Source organism: Rana temporaria, chromosome 1 (assembly GCF_905171775.1).
Source record: "Rana temporaria chromosome 1, aRanTem1.1, whole genome shotgun sequence".
Taxonomy (NCBI): domain Eukaryota; kingdom Metazoa; phylum Chordata; class Amphibia; order Anura; family Ranidae; genus Rana; species Rana temporaria.
In genome coordinates, this window is record NC_053489.1 from 392,728,430 (window position 1) to 392,749,289 (window position 20,860).

A 20,860-nucleotide genomic window follows, 5' to 3' on the forward strand; every position below is an offset into this window, starting at 1 on the left:
GGGTTTGACCAGGCTGAAACATATATTTGTTATACATATCTATTCTGCAACATTCAAAATTCCACATCCCATCCTGTTATAGGAACTTTCTCTAAACCATATCTTAAGTGGAACTATGTTGCAGATGGCTTTTCACTATTAATCAGTGTGCGCTCTACAATCTAATCTATCACTTTGCAAAACAGTAAGAATATATATTTTATTTTCAAGTATTTTCAAGCATATATTCCCAAGCAGAAAATATGGACAATTTTTGTTGAAATTTCAGCAAAGATGAATTCAGCAATCTTGTGGCAAAATCAGTTTAGCTGAAATTTCTTTGCTCATCTCTAAACAACGATGGTTGTGAAGAAATCATTGCATTATTCAGTAAATATTAGATAGCACAATCTGCAGTAAAGTAATATTATAATATTACTAATAATAATAATAATAATAATAATAATAATAATAATAATAATAATAATAATAATAATAATAATAATATCTTACCTGGGAACTGGAAAATAGTGGGCAGATTTTTGAACAGTGGAAACGATTGGGTAACAAAAGACACGAAGAAATAAACAACGAGACTACCGATCAGGGCAACTACTGACAAAACAGTCCAATATGAGATCTCAAAGATGATCTATTAGGGAAAATGTGTTGGCATTGTGAGTTAAGATTAAGTTGGTGTAAACTTTAAACAATTAAAGCTGAATAATAATTCTCAATAATCCAAGAGCATTTAAATCCACTTTGTGTACACCAAATGCTTTTGCAAAGTTAGTTATTTCCTTGTAAAAGTAGTGGTAACATCAGCACTGTGCTACACATAGCCTGTTTAGAGAGCTGAGCTGTGAGAGGAGCCCAGCAGGTTTACCTACTACAGGCTGTCTGCAAAATACTACAGAAGAGAGGCTAACACAAGACCAGAAGAGTAAGTTAACTCCGATGGATCTATCATAAACTGATTTATCCTTCAAAGAAGCATATCTGTGGTTGAGATATAGTATAAGTGGACCCTATTCTGGTCCTCCTAAGCTGCTACCTCTCTTCTAGCAACTAAGGAAGCGCTCTTCAGTCAGTAAATTCTTAGGTGTTTACTGAGGAGCACCTGGAAAAAAAACTAATTTAACTTGAAAGCATTTTTTAAACATTTAATGATTAGAAGCATTGCATTTTAGGGGAAAAAACCCTCCCCCTTCTTTAGGACTTGAGGAGTCGATGTTAATAAAATCAGATTGGAATGCACTAGATGACCTGTGTTAAGGCTTGATGAAAACGAATGTCTTCTGACATAACTAAGGCAGCTGGATGAGTCCTGTTAGATCCTGTCGTGGTTTCATTACCATTGACTGCTCAAGAGCTGAAGAAAGGGGAGGCTCTTATTCCCTGAAACGTGTTGCTGTATTTAATGCTCTTAACCATAAGGCTTCATTTCCATGGACGTTTTTACAGCCACTTTTCTGAGCGTTTTTTTGCAGCTTAAAAACACCATGTTAGTCTATGGCCTCATGCCCACCATGACGTTTTTGAGCTGTAGATGGCTGAGCCGTTTTTAAGCTGCAAAAAAAAAACAGGACCAGTGCGTTCTGAAGCTCCAGAGTAGAGCTGTAAAAACGCCAGACATTAAAAAACGCTCAAAAACGTGCAAAAACGCTACCGCTGCGTTTTTGAGCTCCAGCTCAAAATAAATAAATAAATAAATAAATAAATAAATATGGACAGGCGTTTTTAAGCTGTAAAAAAGGCTAAAGAAAGTGGCTGTAAAAACGTCCATGGAAATGAAGCCTAAATGTAAAAGACTTTCAAGTGAGATTTGTAGGAGGTGTTCCTCAATACACACCTAACAATTTATGTTTATTTGTTTATTTGCAGGGAGTTGCTTGACAGAGGTAAAGATTTATACTGGATTATTGCACACATTTGGAAGATATTCACAGAACACATGAAAAATCAAGTAAGAATAGAAATGCCTCTACTATGTATAAAAGATTTGTATATCCTGGTGCTAAGCTTTCAAAAATATCAATGCACATGACAGTAGATGTCTGTGGACAAACACCTACGATCATTCACTTCCCCCTGAAGCAGAAGTATTACCACCAAACAAAGGGCACTTATTACAGTTACACATTCATATTTTAAATATCTTGTACTTTTTACATATATTTTGGCATTTCGCTCACACCGTATACAATAACAAGCCCTACTTAGGGGTATACACACAAAACCAATAATTTGAAAGTTACCTCATAAGAAATGCATTGCATGTAATAAGATGATTTATTCATTTTTTATTTATATAATTATTTAAAATGGCTATAAAAGTGGTTGTAAACCCCATTCATGAAACTCCTAGGCACATATATCTGCAGTGTTTATGTATCTCTCTCCAATGCTCTAAGTGCCATGTCTTTCTGCTGCTCCGTTACTCTGTTATAAGCAGAGTCTCTACAAGTTCTCCGACACACAAGATAAAAGCAGCTGAAAATTTGTGTCGGGAGGGAACTTAGAGCTAGATAAGCAGAGAGCATGTCTATTCAGACAGCAGCTCTGCAAGTTTCTTTATTCCTCTGCCTATGTGGAGGGGGTGTGTGCCTCTCCTCCAATCAGCTCACACACAGACTCCACACCCACTGCTGGAAGAGGAAACAAGATTTCTAACAGGATGTGCACTTTCTAAAGATTGTAGAAAGCTGAAGACAGCAGATATACAAGTAAAACGTATTTAGGGAGATTTGTTTCATCTCTATGTATCTTCTGAGGCTGTTCACTTCACTGGATGTAAGGGTTTACATCCACTTTAATTTAGATATAATTAGACTGTAACTAAATTACATAGTTACATAGTAGGCGAGGTTGAAAAAAGACAAAAGTCCAACCTATGTGTGTGATTTTATGTCAGTATTACATTGTATATCCCTGTATGTTGTGGTCATTCAGGTGCTTATCTAATCGTTTTTTAAATTATCGATGCTCCCCGCTAAAACCACTGCCTGTGGAAAGGGAATTCCACATCCTAACGGCTCTTACAGTAAAGAACTCTCTACGTAGTTTAAAGTTAAACTGCTTTTCTTCTAATTGTAGTGAATGGCCGTGTGTCTTACTAAATTCCCTTACACTGAAAAGTTTTATCCTTATTGTGGGGTCACCAGTATGGTACTTGTACGTTGAAATCATATGCCCTTTCAAGCGTCTCTTCACCAGAGAGAACAAGTTCAGTGCTCGTAACCTTTCCTCATAACTAATGAGGCATTGCATGCTATTGCTGATCCTGTCATCTACCAGGACCCCCAGGTCCTTTTTCATCCTAGATTCCACCAGAGGATCTCCCCCAGTAAGTAGATTGCATTCATATTTTTGCCACACAAATGCATTATTTTACATTTTCCACATTAAACCTTATGTGCCATGTAGTTGCCCACCCCATTAATTTGTTCAGATCTTGCAAGCTTTCCACATCCTTCAAAGAAGTTATTGCCCTGCTTAGCTTAGTATCATCTGCAAATACAGAGATTGAATGGTTTATCCCATCCACCTGGTTGTTCATGAATAAATTAAATAGGATTGGTCCCAGGACAGAACCCTGGGGGACACCATTTATCACTACCCTCTGAACTCGCCCCTGTAGCCAGTTTTCAATCCGTGTACTCACCCTATGATCCATGCCAACTGACCTTATTTTGTACAGTAAACATTTATGGGGAACTGTATCAAATGCTTTTGCAAAATCCAGATACACCACATCTACAGGCTTTATCTAGATGGCAGCTCACCTCCTCATAGAAGGTTAATAGATTAGTTTGGCCACAACGATTCTTCATGAATCCGTGCTGATTACTTCTAATGATACAGTTGTCATTGCTAAAATCTTGTATATAGTCCCTTATGATCCCCTCCAAGAGCTTGCATACAATTGATGTTAGGCTAACTGGTCTGTAATTCCCAGGGATGTATCTTGGTCCTTTTTTAAAGGGGAGTTCCAGTCCCCCCCAAAAAAATTTTTTAACGACTGCTCTGTAATTTTTAAAACCTGGAAAACAACATTTCTAACATGGCATATTTTATTGCTCTTTCACTTTCTTGAAAAATAATCTTTTACTCACAGATCTCGGAAGCAGGCAAGTTCCATCTTGGCTGTGGGCATCTGAAGCCATTCTGTGGTCATTTCTTGGACATTTGTGATGCCTAAGCGGTTGCTATAGCAACGATTCATGTAACATAGGGAACGCCGAACGGGAAAAAAAGTATTTGCACGCCGCCTCCTCGGACCTCCCGTTCTACCGCTTGGAGGTATGGTAGTGGGTGCTGTGACCTCATGCCGCGTGGGAGGAGGCGAGCTGCGGGCTGTCACAATGTTTCGTACCGCTCGCTCGCACCCTCCTCCCTTTCTCCAGTCATTGGTCATTCGCGTCATCTGCAAATAACGCGAGATCTCGGCAGTAGGCGATATCCCAGAAACCCTTGTAATCGCCTAGGCGAATAGGGGCGGAAGACAAGAAGAAATCAAGTTAAAAAGGTATTTCTAGGCAGAAAAATAAATAAATACATGCCAATGTGAAAAGTATTAGATCAGGAGATTGAATATAGATTAAGTTAAAAAAAATGGGTGGAACTCCTCTTTAAGTATTGGTGCTATATTGGCTTTTCTCCAATCAGCTGGCACCAGTCCACTCAGTAGACTGTTCGTAAAAATTAGGAAAAACGGTCAGGCAATTACTTGAATGAGTTCCATAAGGACCCTCGGGTGCAAGCCACCTGGTCCTGGTGATATATTATATTATGTTAAGTTTTTCAAGTCTATTTCTAATTCTATCCTCTGTTAGACATGAGGGTGCTTCCTGAGACGTGTCATGAGGATAAACATTGCAGTTTTGGTTACTGAAGCCCCCCCGATTCCCTTGTGAAGACTGAGGAGAAGAATAAATGTAATACCTTCGCCATCTTTCCATCCTTAGTAACCAGATTGCCTTCATCATTCTTTATGGGACCAATATGATCTGACCTCCCTTTCTTACTATTTATGTACTTAAATAATTTCTTGGGATTTTTCTTACTCTCCTACATTATGTGCCTTTTGTGTTTTATCTTAGGTGCCCTGATTGCACCCTGACATTTCTTGTTGCATTATTTGTAAAATTGTAATGCTGATGAGGTCTTTTTTGAAGGCCTTCTCTTTAAAGAGAATGTTCTAGCAATGTGGAAGTTGCTGCAGCTGCCCTTTTTTGTTTAGAAAAGCTTTGTATGCATAACTTTCTTTAATTGGGTCTTCCAACCAGTTGTGTAACCCTCTTACACTGACAGTGGTCCTTGACACTACAGAGAGTGGTGGCACATAATCATGTGGTGTCATTCACTGCAGTGTTCTTGTGTGAGCCCATTGTGGTTTTACAACATTACCACGGGGCAGGGGGCTTGATGGTGCAGGATCACAAAAGAGTCTGTGGGGGACAGTGCTAGAGATACAGGTCAGCTCAAACACATACATGATTCCAGTCAGCAAGGGGTAATACACATTTTCTAGAGATTAGTCACCAAGATGATGCACATCTACTAGAGATTGGTCATTGTTCTTGCTTCAGTAATTAGTAAACACCAAAAAATGCTTGTTTCAGGTCAATGCATGACAGCTCTGGAGTAGAGTTGGGCGAACGGTTTGGCCCGAGCATGAGTTTGGGCCAAACACCCGAATTATCGTGATGTTCGACCCTTTGGCCCGCAGAGCGACCACAATGCACTGTAATGATGACTCTATCCAATCATGGCTCATTGCTCTTACTCCCACCCCACACTATAAAATGATTCTTCCCATTGCGGCCATTTGCAGTGTGATATTGGCATAGAGTGAGATAGAACAGGGCAGTGCTATTAGCGAGTGCTAGTGCGACAGCTATAGTGTATTATTGTAATTCTATTGTAAGTGTAGAGTGTCAGTTTAGTATGAATCTAGTGATAGTGCAGTTTGAGGGCAGGGCACATTTCAATTTTACTTTGTGTCACATTAGTGTGAATCTAGTGATAGTACAGCGTGAGAGTAGTGCGACCGTTCATTTTTACTTTCGTTACATTTTATTTTGTCAGGGCAGATATCCTGCAGTATATTTCAGTGTTTTATGCCGTGTACACACGATCGGTCAAAGCGATGAGAACGGTCCGATGGACCGTTTTCATCGGACCAAACCAATCATGTGTGGGCTCCATCGGTTAATTATCCATAGGTTAAAAAAGCAATCTTGTCTTAAATTTAAACTAACCGATAGAAAAAAACGATTGTTTGTAGGCACGTCCATCGGTTAAAAATCCACGCATGCTCAGAATCAAGTCGACGCATGCTTGGAAGCATTGAACTTCGTTTTTTTCAGCACGTCGTTGTGTTTTTATGTCACCGCGTTCTGACACATGGTGTGTAGGCACGACTGACCATCAGTCAGATTCATCGGTCAACCGATGAAAATGGTCCATCAGACCGCTTTCATCAGATGGACCGATCGTGTGTACAGGGCTTAATTCCACGTTTACTGCAGTATATTTTAGTGTGTTCCTGCATGTTTAATGCAGTTTAGTTCATTGTCTTATTGCAGGTTTACCACAGTATATTGCAGTGTGTTAGTGCACATTTAACGCAGTATATGTCAGTGCGTTGGTTAGTGATCATCTACCACAGTATATTGCAGTGTGGTGCTGCACATTTAACGCAGTATATTTTAGTGCCTTACTGCACATTCAACGCAGTATATTTTAGTGCGTTATTGCAGGTTTACCACAGTATATTGCAGTGTTAGTGCACTTTTGACACAGTATATTTCAGTGTGTTACTGCACGTTTATTGCAGTATATTTCAGTGCAGTATATTTCAGTGCGTTAGTGCATGTTTTACTTAAGTGTATTGTAGTGTGTCTGTTTAGTGAGTCCTCAAGTTAAAGTGCACTAAACACCACTTTCATTCATTAAAGTGCATCCATGTACACATGTCCCCATCTTTATTACATTTTGTTAATAAGTCCCGGATCATGTTTGGGAGGCCAACAAGGAGAGGCAGAAGTTCCCATGGCACTGAGAAGGGACCAGCAGTGCCTGTGTCCACATTCTAAGGTGGACGTGTTCCGTCCTCAGGCAGGGCATAATGTTTAGTGACTTTGCCCGTGCTATACAGCCACAGAATGGACAGGTGGTGGTGGACTGGCTTACTAAACCATCCTCATCCTCCTCATTCTCTGTCACCCAAGCAGAGACTAGTGCTCAGTCCACCACAGCTGCCAGAGTGGCTTATTCTGCCTTCATGTCCACAGCTACTCATGCCATAGCCCCAGCATCAGGCATGGAGGAGTCAGCCAAATTATTTCAACACAGCGTCAGCCACTTGCTCCTTGACGATGCACAGTCATTACTTAATTCAGATCCTGGTTCTGAAGTTGAGGAAGGTAGGAACATGAGCCTAAAGAGAGGGAAGAACCCTGGTAAACAACAATTTTCCAGTCATGTTCCCCCAGCTGCAGCATATTGCCAAGTTGACTCCAGTGATGATGATGCTCAGGAGGATATAATGATGATGAGGTCATTGACGCGACTTGGGTGCCGGATAAAGCAGAGGAGGAAATCGATATTGAGGCACAACCCCAATGAGGCAGCCATCATGGAAGAGTAGAGAGCAGCCACCCTATTTCACCAGATTTTAAAGCTGCTATCTCCTGGCCCACTTCCCACAGCTTAGCAGTCTGGGCCTCTTTTAGCACATGTGCAGCCAATCACACTGTTGCAATTTTCAAACTTTGCCTCAAGCAGATCAAGTGTGGTAAAAACACCAGCCATTTGGATACCACGTGCTTAACAAGACATTTAACCTCCCCCTGCTCAGCCCGTTGCACGAGCACCTGAAATCTATCCAAAAGGGATGAAATTCTGACCCCCCTCACTCCTCAACTTTTTAGGTCTACCCCTGTTATACCTCATGTCCTCTCAGCAGCCTCCACTGACAGGGATGATGGTATGAGGGTGTCACAGGTCCTTGCAGCACATCTGCCAGTAGCACACCACCAACTGTAGACTATAGCAGGCAAATGTATCTGCCCCATCACTGCCACTCACATGCCCAGCATCTAAATTCAAGCTTGTCAAAGCTGCTGGCTTTACAACTCCTGCCTTTCCATCTGGTGGATTCTTCCCCCAAATTGGCAGGTTCCCAGTTGCTATTTATTTTCATGTAAGGCCATTCCAGCTCTGTACCATCATGTGGAAGGCAATGTTGTGGCATCATTGGGCAAGGCAGTTAGCTGCAAGGTCCACGTTACTGCTGACACATGGTCCAGCAAGCATTGTCAGGGGCACTAAATTTCATTCACAGCACACTGGGTAACTCTGCTTGCAACTCGAAAGGATGCAGGACAGGGCTGAGTGCTGCAGCTTGTTGCTCCACCAAGTCTCTATACAGCTACTGGTGATGATGCAAAATTTGTCAGCTCCACCCCCCTCCTCCTCCTCTGTGCCCTCCTCTGCTGAATCGTGCTATGAACCACCAGTACCCCCTAAGCATTCAAAGGGCTAGTCCATGAGTCAGGCTAAAAGGTGCCATGCAGTGCTTCAGCGAGTCTGTGTAGGGGACAGGAGCCACACTAGAGCAGAGATTCTTGCAGCTCTACAGGGGCAGTCCCAAAGGTGGTTCACGCACTACCAGCTGGAGCCAGGAATGGTGGTGTGCCATAATGGCACAAACCTCCTGTCTGCCCTGGGTAAAAACAGTTAACAGGTGATGAAAGGGATAGAGGTGAAAAAGGAGAATCGCAGATTCAGGCTTTAGTACTGGGAACAGTCCTGTTCCTATGAGTAGCAGCTTTTCTTACACCACTCCTGCCTGAGTGGGTTTAGCGTGTCCGGATAGGCCTCTCTCACGGACCCAGCAGCCGGAACACCGCTCGAGTCACTTCAGAACAGAGTCTCTGCCACAGACCCTTTTTGATGAATGAACGTCACTATGGAACCTCTGCCACGGGCCCTTTTAGATGAAAGTCAGAATGGAACCTCTGCCACAGGCCCTTTTAGATGAATCTCAGAATGGAACCTCTTTTTATTAACGTCACCACTGGTACCCACTGAAAGAGGAGTCAATCCCTCAGTGTCCGGTCACCTCGATCTCCGATGGTTCGTCAGAATCCTGTTGGACCGCCAGTCTCTCATTGACGCTCCTCAGATGGACTCCCCATCGAACAGCTAAACTCGCTTGGGATCTTTAAAGTGAGAACCCAGTCGACCACTGGGTCCCCGTCCTGCTCAAACGCCCCGGACCAACTTAGGCTCGGAACCAGGAACACAGCATAGTGCGCACACTCCGGCCAGGTAGGCCATAATGCCGGAGCGCCGTGATGTGGCCACCCTAAAGGTGGGTGCCACACCGGAAGACGAGCCACACAAAATGGCGTCTGCCTCATAAGTACCCTCTCCCAGCATGCCCAGCGAGGCCCAAATCTCCTGATTGGTCGCTGGGAGAGAACACCCCAACCTCAACTCCACTGCTGCCACCTACCGCACCGGGGTGGGAAAACACCCCAGCGTGACAGAATGAGCCCACAGCACAGCCAAGCTGAAGCAGAGACCCTAATCAAATGGTTGCAATTGGAATCAGAGCCACTTACACTCTGATTACCCCTAAATTTCTACAGCGCTACATACACCTTCCTGCCCAGACCAATTTTCAGCTTTCAGCACTGTTGCGCTTTGAATGACAATTGCGCGGTCATGCTACACTGTACCCAAACTACATTTTTATCATTTTGTTCCCACAAAATAGAGCTTTCTTTTGGTGGTATTTGATCACCTCTGGGATTTTTATTCTCTGCAAAAAATAAAAATAAAAGCCCGAAAATTTTGAAAAACAAAATGATTTTTTTGTTTCTGTTACAAAACTTTGTAAATAAGTACGTTTTCTCTTTCACTGATGGCCACTGATAAGGTGGCACTGATGGGCACTGATAAGGCGGCACTGATGGGCACCGATGAGGTGGCACTGATGAGGTGGAATTGATGGGCACTGATGGGCACTAATATGCAGTACTTATGGGGAACTTATAGGCCGCACGGATGGGCACTGATAGGCGGCACGGATGGGCACTGATAGGCGGCATGGATGGGCACAGATATGTGGCACGGATGGGCACAGATAGGTGGAATGGATAGGCACAGATAGGCGGCATGGATGGGCACGGATAGGCGACACAAATGGGCACAGATAGGCGGCATGGATAGGCACTGATAGGTGGAACAAATGGGCATGGATGGGCACTGATAGGTGGCATGGATGGGCACTGATAGGTGGCACGGATGTACTGTATTGTACTTATGGATGCCAATCAGTGCCAAACAACAATGCCTGCCAATCAGTGATGCTCATTGTGGGCCGTGATTGGCATCCATTGTGGGCACTGATTGGCATCCCTGGTGGTCTTGGGTGGCATACCTGGTGGTGGGCATCCCTGGTCTGGTGGTCTAGTGGCATCCCTGGTGGTCTAATGTGGGCATCCTCGGGGGGGGCTGTCCTGATAATCGATCAGCACAAACCCCCCCTGTCAGAGGAGCAGCCGATCGGCTCTCCTCTACTCGCGTCTGACAGACACGAGTGAGGAAAAGCCGATAACTGGCTCTTCTTGTTTTCATTGTGATCAGCCGTGATTGGACACGGCTGATCACGTGGTAAAGAGTCTCCATCAGAGCCTCTTTACCTTGATCGGTGTTGCGGGGTGACTGACTGACACCCCATTTTGTTATAGGGCGGGCGGCAAGTGGTTAAGCAGGTACCCAGGGTTGGAAGATCTGCAAAAGCAGGTCAGAAGAGTCTGTAGCCATTTCAGGCGGTCATACACAGCCAGTGTTTAGTTGGCTGACATTCAGTGGTAATTCCACCTGCCTGTAAACCGACTGATTTGTTACATACCCACAAGGTGGAACTTGACTTTGGCTATGCTGCAGTGGCTGCACATGCAGCAGAAGGCCATCAATTAGTACCTGAGTGAGTATGGTAAAACGACAGGCTCGGGCCGGCTTTTTTTACCAACGCCAATAGCTGCTGATAAAGGATGCATGCGCTGTACTGTCACTATTCGAGGAGGCCACAAGGATGGTGAGCCGTGACAATGCATGCATCAGTGACACAATTTCTCTTGTGTTCTTGCCGGAGCAAACTCTGCGCGTCAATTATGGACCAGGCACGCAGAGTTTGCCCTGGGACTTCCTTTCCTTCCAAGGCCCGCATTATGCAGACACTATCTGTCCGTCATACAACACATAAGAAAAGAGGGTGGAGGAGGAGGTATCTGGCAGTTTAGGAGGCATTGAAGCAGGGGAAGACATACATCAACCCTTAACATATGGGTTTCCATCCCCAGAACCTTTGGGAGTAGTAAGTGGCTGGGAGGAGGCAGATACTGAAATCCTCAGTGACCTGAGGAGTCTTCTTCTCATGCCTTCGCAAACTTGCGGTGCATCGGCTCCCTCATTCTTCAAAGCCTGTGAAAGGACCCGAGAATACATGGCATCAAGGAGAAGAATCACTATTCGTTGGCAACCTTCCTTGACTACCATTACAAGGAGAAAGTCTCGGAACTCATCCTGTCCCTACAGAGGTAGCAGAAGGTGAAATCTCTTGAGGACACCTTAAAGAGGAGTTTTTGTAACGCCTTTCCAGAATCTTGTAGGTTACAGTCTCGTGGAAAAAGTAGTTTTGAGACTTTTTTTGGTCAAGATAGGAGTGGTGGAGTAGAGAATAAACATGAGAATAAACCACTGGCCAGAACTTGACCAGTATGCAATTGAGCTGCTGGGCTGTCCTGTATCCAGTGTGCTTTCCGAACGGGCATTCAGTGCTGCAGGAGGTTTTGTAACAGATAAGAGAGTGCATCTGTCCACAGACTCTATGGACTGGCTGACATTTATCAAAATGAATCAGTTCTGGATTAGCAGCAGCTATCAAGCCCCTGATGCCAATGTTGCTGATTAAGTACTTTCTGGATCTGGAATCTCTGAAAGACTGTCTAAGCTGCCTAGCTTTGCAGATGTTAATTTCACCTGGAAGAAATGTTTTGATGTAGGTTTCATGGGCACAATTAAAGGACCATTTTGACAGGTGCATATATTTTCAATTTTTGAAAGCAAGGACAATTCTTACTGTTATCAAAAGTATCTCTAGAGGTGTACAGTGTGAAGGCACCACCAACACCCAAAGACCGATATTTCCACCACTGTTTGGCCGGGGCATATTTCATTTTTTGACAGCAAGGCCAATTCTTGCTTTCATGAAGAGTACCTCTATAGGGTTAAGGTGTGAATGCACCACCGACACCCAAAGACCAATTTTTCGGCACCTGTTTGACAGGTGCATATCATCTAAATTTTTAACAGCAAGGCCAATTCTTGCTTTTGTCAAGAGTACCTCTATAGGGTTACAGTGTTCAGGCACCACCGATACCTAAAGACCAATTTTTCCGCATGTGTTTGACAGGTGCCTAGAATTAAAAAAATTTGCAGCAAGGCCAATTCTTGCCTTTATCAAGAGTATCTCTATAGGGTTATAATGTGCAGCCAATTGTTCTGCCACTGTTACTTCTATCAAAAGTCTGCGAAAGAGACAACAAGTAAAAAAAAAACTCTAATCTTGTTCCGAGTGCACTAAATAGTGGCGTCATCATACAGACTGGCTCCCTAAGCCGTTGTTTACAAAATAAAGAAAGTTTCCAGGGAAATTATTTTTTTGGGTTTTATAAATATCATTATTACTGCAGCAGGTTCTATACATGGTTCAGAGGTGCCACTTCACAGACAGACTAATGGGACCCCTCAGGCACTACATTTAAAGGATTTTTTCATTTTTATTGTTATTTCTCACTTTTATGGTTTCACTGTAGCGATAAATCACTGCTAATTTAAAAATTATGTTTATTTAAAAACGTTGTGTTCATTGACAGTACCCATGCCCCCTGTCAGGGCTCCATTCCCGGCTCCATTGAGCTCCCGCGCATGCGCGGTACGGCAGCGCGCCGTGTGCGTGGAAGCGCGCACGTACAGGTATGCGGCAACCCTGGGGCCAATCAGAGGCCGGACACTCCTATTTAAACCAGCAGCCTTCCCTGAACAGGTTGCTGGTTTGTCTTCAGCTCCTATGTGTTTACCTGTTGCCGTACCTGCCTGTTTTGACCCGGAATTCCTGACGACTCTCCTCTCACCTGGAACCTCTGACCCTTTGGCTAATGTTACCTGGATTGCTGTTGTCTCCTGCCCCTTGACCTTGGCTTGCTCTCATGGACTCCCTCTGAACTCTCCTGCCCTTGACCCTCGGCCTGTGACTCGGATTTGCCTTCATCTCCTGTGGACCCTACCAGACTTACCTACCAGTTCCTGCCTGACCAACGCTTGTCTCCAGTCTTCTGCACCTGCCCTGCTTCTGTCAGCTGCACCAAGTCTGCCTGCCAGCTCCCGACACCGGTGCCTCCTTGTGCCGTCCCTCCTCTGTCCCAACTCCAGGGAGTGGTCTGCACAGGGTCGCAAAGGTGAGCCGCCCTCAGCATCTCGGTCTCGGTGAGTACAGGCTCTGACAGTACAAACCAGCCAGATGTCTGAGACCGACAGGGCGCGCTCACCCTTTGAGACGCTGTGCCAACAGGTCTCCGCCTTAACAGAGGCAGTCCAGAAGCTTCAGGAAGGCTACCTCCAGATTGATGGCCGCCTCCAACAACTGGCCGGTTCCCCAGGTCCATCCGCTGCAGCCCTAGCCTCTTCACCCGGACCTTCTGCTGCCCAAGCTCCTGCAAGCCCTGCCATGATGGGGAGTAATCCCGAACCCCGGGTCTCCATGCCCGAGCGATTCTCAGGCGACCGCCGGAAATACCGGGCTTTCAAGAATGCCTGTTCCCTTTACCTGGCCTTGCAACCTAGAACTTTTGCGACCGAAGCTGTTAAGGTTGGATTCGTAATCTCTCTCCTTTCTGAGGAGCCTCAAGCATGGGCACACTCCTTAATGGAACAACGCAGTCCAATACTTGACTCTATGGACACCTTCTTCACCCACATGGGGAAATTATACGACGATCCTCTACGTGCAGCCACAGCGGAGGGTACTCTGCACAGCTTAAATCAAGGGAGACGGCCGGTGGAAGACTACACCGCCGAATTTAGAAAGTGGTCTGCTGACACAGGCTGGAATGAGCTGGCTCTCAGGTACCAATACCGCCAGGGCCTCTCTGAGAACCTAAAGGATGAGCTTGCAAGGTCGGCACCCCCTGCCTCTCTGGAGGATTTAATCCAAACCGCCACTCAGCTGGATAGGCGCCTTCGAGAACGTCGTTCGGAGAGGTTCCAGTCCAACCGGCCTAACTGGGTTCCACCAAGATATGCTCCAGTACCTCCGCCTCACCCAGCTCCACCAAACACCTCATTACCCGACCCAGAGCCGATGCAGCTTGGTATAGTACGGGCCCCTCTGACTCCAGAAGAGAGACTCCGGAGGCGTCAATCTAACCTCTGTCTGTATTGCGGAGCCGCCGGACACTTTTTGCGCACTTGCCCAGTAAGGCCTTGTAAGTCGAAACCTCCATCTGCTATCAATTTCCCTGTTACCAGTTTGCCTCAGACTTATGTTATCCTCTTTCTTTCCCTACAGCTCCCGGAAGGGGCAACACGTCTGCCAGCGATAATTGATTCCGGGGCCTGCAGCTGCTTCTTGGACTCATCCTTGGCCCAAAAGCTGCGTATCCCCTGCCGTACCAAGGATTTTCAGCTGCAAGTTCATCTGGCTGACGGCTCTCTTCCCCGTTCCGGATTGATTACCCAGGAAACCCTTCCTCTTTGTGCCATCTCAGATTCTGGGCACCGGGAGTTCCTCTGTTTGGACTTGATCCCGTCCCCCATGTTCCCTATCATTCTGGGTCTCCCTTGGCTACAAGTTCATCTGCCCTGCATTGATTGGCTCAAGAAAGAAGTCAGCTTCCCTTCCACCTACTGTTCCCAGCACTGTCTCGCACCCGTTCCAGTCTCCTGCTCCACGTTAGCTACTCCACCTGAAGACCTACAGCATGTTCCTCCAGCCTACCTAGACTTCAAGGATGTCTTTGACAAAAAACAAGCCGATTGTCTCCCACCACATCGGTCATATGACTGCCCCATTGACCTCTTGCCCGGATCTGAAATTCCCTTTGGGCGCATATTCCCCTTGTCAGAGACTGAGTTGAAGACCCTCAAGGCCTATATTGAAGAAAATTTAAGTAAGAAGTTCATCCGTCCCTCCTCCTCGCCAGCGGGGGCGGGGATCTTCTTTGTCGAGAAAAAAGATGGATCGCTTAGACCCTGCATTGATTATAGGGAGTTAAACAAAATTACCATCAAGAATCGGTACCCGCTGCCTCTTATCCCCGAGCTCTTTCAAAGGTTCCGATCAGCTCAGGTTTTTTCTAAATTGGACCTCCGGGGCGCCTACAATTTGGTCCGAATAAGGGCAGGAGATGAGTGGAAGACTGCGTTCAGGTCCAGATTCGGGCACTTCGAGTATCTGGTCATGCCCTTTGGGCTTTGTAATGCGCCCGCCACGTTCCAGCATCTAGTCAATGACATTTTTCGACAATTTTTAGATGACTTCCTCGTAGTCTACTTGGACGATATTCTCATCTTTTCAGCCACAAAAGAATTACATCGGCAACATGTCAGGCAGGTTCTCACCATCTTGAGACAACACCGGCTTTATCTCAAATCAGAAAAATGCGAGTTCGAAAAGACATCAGTGCAATTTTTAGGATTCATAATTTCTGTGAATGGGGTAGCCATGGATCCCCAGAAAATCAGTGCTATCCAGGAGTGGGCACCTCCAACAGACAAGAAGGGCATTCAGCGCTTCATTGGCTTCGCCAATTTTTATAGACGATTCATCATCAGTTTTTCATCAATTGTTTCTCCCATCACCAAGTTGACCCGCCAGGGGCACCGCTTCCAGTGGCCACAGGAGGCTCAGGAGGCCTTTATCAAACTCAAAGCGGCCTTTACCTCGGCACCTGTACTTTGTCATCCGGATTCTACGTTACCTTTTGTTCTAGAAGTGGACGCCTCGGAATCTGCTACAGGCGCTATTCTTTCCCAGAGACAGGGACCGAAGTCGCTTCTTCACCCAGTAGCCTACGCCTCTCGGAAACTAAGTCCTCCTGAGCGCAATTACGACGTAGGCGATAGATAACTACTGGCCATAAAATTTGCACTGGAGGGGTGGAGGTACCTGCTGGAGGGGGCAGCGCATCCCATTATCATTTTCACTGACCACAGGAACCTGGAATACTTACGGTCTGCAAAACGCCTTAGGCCCAGACAAGCCCGTTGGGCTCTTTTTTTTGCTCGCTTCAATTTCCATATTACCCATCGTCCTGGCGCAAAAAATGGAAAAGCTGATGCCCTCTCCAGGATGTTTCCAGAGACGCCCGATACTTCCGAGCCCAGCACGATCCTGTCACCTCAAAATTTTTTGCTTCTCCCTCAAACAGATTTGTTGACTGCTCTAAAGACCGCATGCCAACGGTGCCCTGATCATGAGGTTTCCTCCTTGGAGAAAAAGGATGACCTGCTGTGGTCTTGTGGGAAGATTTTTGTTCCAACAGAGGCAAGACAGTTAATCCTCAGCACCTTCCATGATCGTAAATTGGCTGGCCATTTTGGTACCCGTAAAACTTCCGAACTGGTCTCTCGCTCCTTCTGGTGGCCTAAATGGAGGTCCGACTGCAAGGATTATGTCTCTTCCTGCATTCGCTGCCAGCGGAGTAAGGGGCCAAACACGAAGACCTGGGGGCTGCTGAAACCCCTTCCTATCCCAGAACGGCCCTGGATTGACATCTCCATGGACTTTATTGTCGATTTGCCTCCTTCAGCCGGGTTTACCACGATCCTAGTCGTGGTGGACCGTCTGTCCAAGATGGCGCATTTCTTGCCCATGGTGGGTACGCCCTCCGCGGCAGACACAGCCAAAATCTTTTTTAAAGAGATTATCAAGCTCCATGGAGTGCCCAAAAGCATAGTATCTGACAGAGGTACTCAATTCACATCCAAATTTTGGAAGGAACTTTGCAGAGCTTTGGAAGTGAAGATCTGTCTGTCCTCGGCCTATCACCCTCAAAGTAATGGCCAGACAGAGCGCACTAATCAAACGCTAGAACAGTATCTACGATGCTTTTGCTCAGTCTCCCAAGACGATTGGTCCTCCTTGTTATCTACAGCCGAGTTCGCTTACAATAATTCCATACATTCTTCCACAAACCAAACCCCGTTCTGGGCTAACTTCGGTTTCCACCCTTCCTTTTTGCGGGACTCCATCCCGGAAACATCTGTGCCAGCGGTCCAGGAACGTGTGACCTGCATCCAGCAAAACTTTCAGAAGTTACAGGAAAGCATGCAGCAAGCTCAGCAGGACTATAAGAGGTTCCATGACAAGGGGAGGAAGGATTGCCCTGTCTTCAAAGTGGGTGAGAAGGTCTGGCTATCCGCCACCAACCTCAAGTTACCTATTCCCTCTCGGAAGCTGGGTCCAAGGTTCATCGGGCCATTTGAGATCAGGCGAGAAATCAACCCAGTAGCTTTTGAGTTGGCTTTACCCAGGTCCTACAAGATCCACCCTGTGTTTCACGCCTCCCTGCTTAAGCCCGTTGTGTCTGACCCCTTCAACGGTAGAGAAGAACTGCCGCCACCACCAGTGGAGATTGAGGGGGAAAAGGAATTTGAGGTGGAGGCCATCTTGAATTGTAGGAAGAGAGGAAGACAATTACAATACCTCATCAAATGGAAGGGGTATCCCCCTGAAGACAACTCCTGGGAGCCTTCCCGAAATCTCCATGCCCCTCGTCTGATTCGGGCCTTTCATGCGGAGCACCCTGAGGTGATGGACAGTTTGGGCGTCCGGAGTCCGCCCCTTGGGAGGGGGCACTGTCAGGGCTCCATTCCCGGCTCCATTGAGCTCCCGCGCATGCGCGGTACGGCAGCGCGCCGTGTGCGCCTGGGGCCAATCAGAGGCCGGACACTCCTATTTAAACCAGCAGCCTTCCCTGAACAGGTTGCTGGTTTGTCTTCAGCTCCTATGTGTTTACCTGTTGCCGTACCTGCCTGTTTTGACCCGGAATTCCTGACGACTCTCCTCTCACCTGGAACCTCTGACCCTTTGGCTAATGTTACCTGGATTGCTGTTGTCTCCTGCCCCTTGACCTTGGCTTGCTCTCATGGACTCCCTCTGAACTCTCCTGCCCTTGACCCTCGGCCTGTGACTCGGATTTGCCTTCATCTCCTGTGGACCCTACCAGACTTACCTACCAGTTCCTGCCTGACCATTGCTTGTCTCCAGTCTTCTGCACCTGCCCTGCTTCTGTCAGCTGCACCAAGTCTGCCTGCCAGCTCCCGGCACCGGTGCCTCCTTGTGCCGTCCCTCCTCTGTCCCAACTCCAGGGAGTGGTCTCCACAGGGTCGCAAAGGTGAGCCGCCCTCAGCATCTCGGTCTCGGTGAGTACAGGCTCTGACACCCCCATACCCTTTGAATGCCCAATTACTTGCATATAAGCCTTAAAAACTAAATGGGGTTTGTTACTCGTTTCCGAACTTTTGCAATGTTCGAAAGTTCTGCCGTGAACTGAACCCGGGGTTGTTCGGCCCATGTTTACTCTGAAGAACATTCAGTTTACAGCTCGTAGATGGAGTGAACATTGGAGGATGGAATAACCTGGGAGGCATCTGGGTACGAATCAATATGCAAATGTGAGAAAAGAAAGGGAAAAGATCCACTGTGGATATCTTTTCAATAATCTGAGACCCAGTAAGCTTAAAGTTACTTACATGATATAATGTATGCCAAGTAACACATCATATTGCAAAATCTTTTTGAGAGATTTAAAGCAGGACTATACTCACCTTGGCTCTAGCGATGCGCCACCCCCTGAGCACCCTAATTGGTTGTAGGAATTCAATCAGATTCGGCACTGCTGAATTTGTACAGTAAGCTGTGAGTGTGCAGCTCGCTGTACAGGGGCAGACAGGCAGTTAGGGAACGTTAATGCGGAAGAGACAAATCATATCTCTTCTGCATTAAAATTCCTGCTTGTTTGCTAATTTTATTTTGTTCACTTTCCACTTTAAGACCCGATTCACACCTATGCATTTTTTGTGTTTTTTGCAGGTTTGCACTACAGTCCATTTAACATGGTTTCCTATGGAACACAATCTGTAGTGCAAATCTGCAAAATGCAAAAAGAACTAAAAATGCATAGGTGTGAATCAGGCCTAAAATAAGAATTTAACTGTGGTTTTTATTTATTACCAGACTTTTATATCTTTGTGCAACAAATTGTCATCTGTTTAGGAACACCATTGTTTAAATTGTTAGGAATTACTGCAAGGAATTTGGTGTAGCAAGTGTTTACTGAAACAGGTATAAGGCAGTTAATTAGAACAACAATAATCTTACTTTCTAACAAGAGCCACTAAGAAAATAAATATTACTTCATTTAAACTAATATACTGTTTATTTATTTTTAACTCTCTAAATCTAACTTTGTCCAAAACAGTTACAAAGCTTTCATAAGCTGCAGTTTCAAAATACTATACTTTATTGTATTAAAAGAGGTATAGACTCCAAAAAGAGAGAGAGAGACATGATTTTGCCTCTCATCAGTAAGACCTCATCTAGAATATGCAATTCAGTTTTGCGCACCAGTTTGCATAAAGGATCTTGGAGAGCTGAAGAAAGTGCTGAGAAGGGCAACCATATTGATAAGAGGCATGGAGGAGCTCAACTATGAGGAAGGATTAGCTGACCTGAATTTATTCTCTCTTGAAAAGGGGAGAGTAAGCCCAGGTTCACTCTATAAATTGACTATAAATCGCACAAAATGTGCAGCACAATTCACATGTGATTTAGTGCAGTGTGATTTGAGCCGATTCATTTGCATGCACTACTTTTGGAAATGCACTGCAACCTGATCACATGGTTGTTTTGTACCATGCGATCCGGTGCAAGCAAAGAATTGCATTAAATTTCACTGACACCCGCTGCAGATCACAAAGGCAGTGCTTTTTAAACACGGTGCATGAAATGTGTACAGATGACGGGGTTCCCGCACCACATTCTAGTGTGAACCAGGGTTTGATCACCATGTATAAATATAAGTGGTCCTTATAGTGAACTTGGTGTTGTTATTCCTTTAAAGGTCATTACAGAGGACAAGGGGGCACTCTTTACATCGGGAGGAAAACAGATTTAACCTTCACATATTAAAATGTAAGTAAGAGCTGTGTAAATGTGGAATAGGCTTCCTCAGGAAATTGTTCTGGCCAGCTCAGTAGGTTTGTAAAAAAAAAAACTGGATGCATTCCTAAATGCTCAAAATATAACTGGATACTAATATGTATAGCTAATAACACCAAAGATTGTTGATCCAGGGAATATCAAATTGGCTCCTGGGGAATCAGGAGGGAATTTTCATCCTCTGGAGCAAATTGGATTATGCTTTATTCTTTTTTTTTTTTTTTTCCTTCCTCTAAAATAGATCAACTGTGGGTATAGGATTATGTATGTATATGGAGGTTTTCGATTTATTTATTCTACAATGTTGTATTAATTCTTATTTTTTTATTGCTTGAATTAGATGGTGTTTTTTTCTGACCTAACTATCTACTATGATGAAAATGCAGTAAAATTATTTAGACTGTTTAGGAGAGGCGCCATAATGTCTGAAGGTCAGTAGCCAATATCAGCAAAACAAATCTTATTTACAGTGGTTGCAGTTATCCCCTCAGCCGCCCCAATACTTACCTAAGCCAGATCACGATCCAGCAAAGTGCACAAGACCCAAGGCTCTCCTCTCTACCTCCAGATTGGCTGAGA

General features: G+C 45.3%; 1 protein-coding gene across 5 annotated transcripts in view; it reads right to left on the minus strand.

The window, feature by feature from the left end:
* Positions 1-20,860, minus strand: part of LOC120912727 (phospholipid-transporting ATPase IK-like) — a 273,043-nt gene that overhangs the window by 68,071 nt on the left and 184,112 nt on the right. For all 5 annotated transcript variants that reach the window (XM_040322637.1, XM_040322634.1, XM_040322636.1 and 2 more), the window contains exon 26: positions 493-631. In XM_040322637.1, the coding sequence (XP_040178571.1) occupies positions 493-631 (139 nt within the window). The remainder of the gene's footprint in view (positions 1-492; positions 632-20,860) is intronic.